At 60.5% G+C, this 3,693-nt stretch overlaps 1 protein-coding gene across 1 annotated transcript; it reads left to right on the forward strand.

The window, feature by feature from the left end:
- Positions 1 to 15: 15 nt before the first annotated feature.
- Positions 16 to 3,688, forward strand: LOC100538582 (homeobox protein DLX-3-like; the record flags this gene model as incomplete). Its single annotated transcript, XM_010727928.3, is given in 4 exon segments — positions 16 to 431; positions 433 to 560; positions 1,321 to 1,511; positions 3,401 to 3,688. Coding segments are annotated over 4 exon segments (798 nt in total), but the record flags the coding sequence as incomplete, so codon positions are not given.
- Between the last annotated feature and the right edge of the window lie 5 nt (positions 3,689 to 3,693).

Genomic DNA, 3,693 nt, shown 5'->3' on the forward strand with positions numbered 1-3,693 from the left:
AAAGAGAGAAGCCAAACCCCAAACCAGGAGGCAGGAGCCTGTTTTGCCTCCCAGGCAATATTTCTGGAGCCAATCGGAATGCGCACCCACCCTGCCCCGCTCCCTAATTAAAGGCTTTGGAGCAGGGCCGCCCGCAGCTCTGGGCACACACTCTTGGGTCGCCTCTCAGCAGGAGCAGATCGGGGTACGTTGTGGGTAGCGGGGGGTCCCGGGCGGGCTGCAGCCCCCCGAGCGGCAGCGATGAGCGGCTCCTTCGACAAGAAACTCTCCAGCATCCTCACTGACCTGTCGGGCTCGCTGAGCTGCCATGCCTCCTCCAAGGACTCCCCGACGCTTCCCGAGTCCTCCGTCACCGACCTGGGCTATTACAGCGGCCAGCACGACTTCTACCCCGGCCAGTCCTACGGGCAGCCCGTCGCCCACTACCCCTATCCCCCAATTCAACCTCAACTCCATCGGCGCCGGCGGAACCTATTCCCCCAAATCTGACTATTCCTACAGCCCGTCCTACCGGCAGTATGGCCACTTCAGGGACCAGCAGCTCCCGGCGCAGGATGCAGGTATGGGGTGGTGGGCTGGGAGCTCTGTTGGTTCTCTGTCGGGAGAGCGGGTGGGAAAAGCTGGGGGACCCCCCCGACTGGGTGGCAGAGGTTGGGGACAGTGGTTGGGGTCTCATGGGATCCTGATGAATCGTCGTAGGGAACGTTGGAGGGATCGCAGTTGGCTGTCATGGGGATCCCAATATATTCTTATAGGCTTCCCAACTTCTTGTTGTGGGGATCCCAGTATATTTTCGTAGGGAATCCCAATGTATTGTTATAGGGATCGTCGTAGGGATCCCAACTTCTTGTTGTTGTAGGGTTCCCAGTGTGTTGTTGTAGTGATCCCAATGTGTTGTTGTAGTGATCCCAACATACTTTTGTATCAATCCCAATATATTTCCACAGGGATCCCAATGTATTTCCATAGAGATCCCAGTACATTTTCGTGTGGATCCCAGTGTATTTTTGTAGTGATCCCAAAGTATTTTTGTAGAGATCCCAGAATATTTTTATACAGATCCCAGTGCATTTTCATAGGGAATCCCAGTATATTGCTACAGGAATCTCAATGTATCATCATAGGGATCCCAATGTATTTCTGTAGCAAATCCCAACGTGTTTCCGTGGGGATCCCAATGTATTTCTCCCCAGTAAGAGTTTAGGGCTGGGTCTGCCCTGCTTTGCTGCCATGCAGTGGGGTGACCCGGCTTACTGTGGGGTGGGGGCTGCACGGGGACCCTTTGCCAGCCCCATCCTCACCCTCCTGCTCCGTGTGCAGTGTCGGTGAAGGAGGAGCCGGAGCCCGAGGTGCGGATGGTCAACGGGAAACCCAAGAAGATCCGCAAACCCCGCACCATCTACTCCAGTTACCAACTGGCCGCCCTGCAGCGCCGCTTCCAGAAAGCCCAATACCTGGCCCTGCCCGAGCGCGCCGAGCTGGCGGCACAGCTGGGGCTCACCCAGACCCAGGTAGGGCTGAGCCCCCTCCCCGATCCCACCTGGGGGTTGGGAGCTGGGCTGTATCCCACCCTGTGAGCCCCGAATCCGTCTGGGGTCGGCGCGGCACAGTTAGGGGTGTCCTTTGGGTGGGAGCTGGGAGCGTTTGGGGGACCCCTGGGATGTGGGGAGCCCTGGGGTGGGCGATCCCCACTTGTAGGGTGCAGGGAGCCCCGGGTTTCCCCGTGCAGAGCTGATCCACAGTGCTGAGGGAGGGGACGGAGTGTGCCCCTGAGCGCAGCGTGGGGACGTGGGGCTTTACCCCCTCCCTGTCAGCACCCACACGGACAGATTGCTGGGGGAGGGCTGGGGGCTGCGCACGGTGCTCTCAGGACTCCCCCATCCCAGCTCCATCGCCCCCGCCCCCTGAGTGGGCTTCCCATTCCCAGAAATAGGAATTTGGAACATCTGTGAACTTGTCGGTGGGCTGCCACGTCAGGTTGAGCTCCACAAAGAATGGGTTTCTCCTTCCCCACGCTTCCAGATCTTCCTCCCAGCTTCGGGACCAAAAGCTTCGCTTTCGGGGCTTTCCGGACACGGGGACAAACCCGACCTCACTGGCGTGACAGCCACCCCACAACCCGCCCCATCCCATCCCCGTGCCCTCCCTGCCTGCAGGCCGGCGCCGGCGCCCTTGTGCCGCCCTTGGCTGGCGCTCCCCAACTCAACCTTCCTCCTCCTCCCTTGGGCGATGAAGCAATCGGGGACAACTCGGCAAAGGGCTGACGGAGCGCGTCACCCAGAGGGACATCCTGTTTGGGTGACACCGCCACTCCCCGCACCCCGTCCCCAAAGGCTCACAGCCTCACCCAACGCTGGGACGCTCCCGACGGCCGACGTGCCGGGCCGGTGTCCCGTGATGCCTGGTGTGATGGCTTCACACCCACGGCTCAGAGGCAACTGCACGCCACGCGTCCAGGGACCCCATGGCACCCGCAGCGTTGGTGACATTCAGTGCTGTCCCCACAACACCCCTGTGACACCCTTAACATGGGCTCTCAGGTGTGCGATGTGTTGCGCCTCTCCAAAATACTCCCCTTGCAGCTGATTTGCCACGGTGGTTGTCCGTGGTTCCCCTCTCAGTGTTGACTTCCCATGGTTTGTGGTGTCTTTGGGGTCCCTACAACACTGATTCTGTAAATCGCTTCCCCTACAGCGTGCGGTGTGTCTGGGGTGTCCAAAATGCAATTATCAGCACCGTGGTGCGTGCTGTGCCTGGGGTCCCCATGGCACCCGGATCATAGGTGGCTTCCATCGGTGTGTCCCCATGACACAAACATCATGAATGACCTCCTTTATGGCACGTGGTGTGTGCTGGGTCTCTGTGGCACTCACATCAGGTGGCTTCCCATGGGGTCTGGGGTCCCCATGGCACCCAGATCATGGGAAGCCACCCATGGGGTCTGGGGTCCCCATGGCACCCACATCACAGGTGCCTTCCCATGGGGTCTGGGGTCCCCATGGCACACAGATCATGGGAAACCACCCATGGGGTCTCATGTCCCCATGAGTCCCATATCATAGGTGGCTTCCTATAGCACATGGCACACCTAGGATCCCCATGGTGCTCACATCACAGGTGGCTTCCCATGGGTCTGGGGTCCCTGTGACACCCATACTGTAGGTGGCTTCCTATAGCACATGGCACACCTAGGATCCCCATGGTGCTCACATCACAGGTGGCTTCCCATGGGTCTGGGGTCCCTGTGACACCCATACTGTAGGTGACTCCCAGTGCTGCGTGCCGGCTTCCCACAACCCCACACCACCATTCCCTTCCTACGTTCCCTGGACCCCACATCCCACTGTCCCGCCCCACCTGTGCCATCCACCGTCCTCTCACCCTATCCCTCCCCCTCCAGGTGAAGATCTGGTTCCAGAACCGCCGCTCCAAGTTCAAGAAGCTCTACAAGAACGGCGAGGTGCCATTGGAGCACAGCCCCAACAACAGCGATTCCATGGCCTGCAACTCCCCCCCATCGCCCGCCGTCTGGGACAGTGCCTCGCACGGCAGCGCGCCGGGACGGACCCCCCTCCCACAGCCGCTGCCCTACAGCCCCTCGCCCGCCTTCCTGGAGGAGCACAGCCCCTGGTACCACCCGCAGAGCCTCGCTGCCCCCCACCAGCCACCCACCACCATGCACCACACCTCGCC

The sequence above is a fragment of the Meleagris gallopavo genome, unplaced genomic scaffold, assembly GCF_000146605.3.
Source record: "Meleagris gallopavo isolate NT-WF06-2002-E0010 breed Aviagen turkey brand Nicholas breeding stock unplaced genomic scaffold, Turkey_5.1 ChrUn_random_7180001950489, whole genome shotgun sequence".
In the NCBI taxonomy this organism is placed as follows: domain Eukaryota; kingdom Metazoa; phylum Chordata; class Aves; order Galliformes; family Phasianidae; genus Meleagris; species Meleagris gallopavo.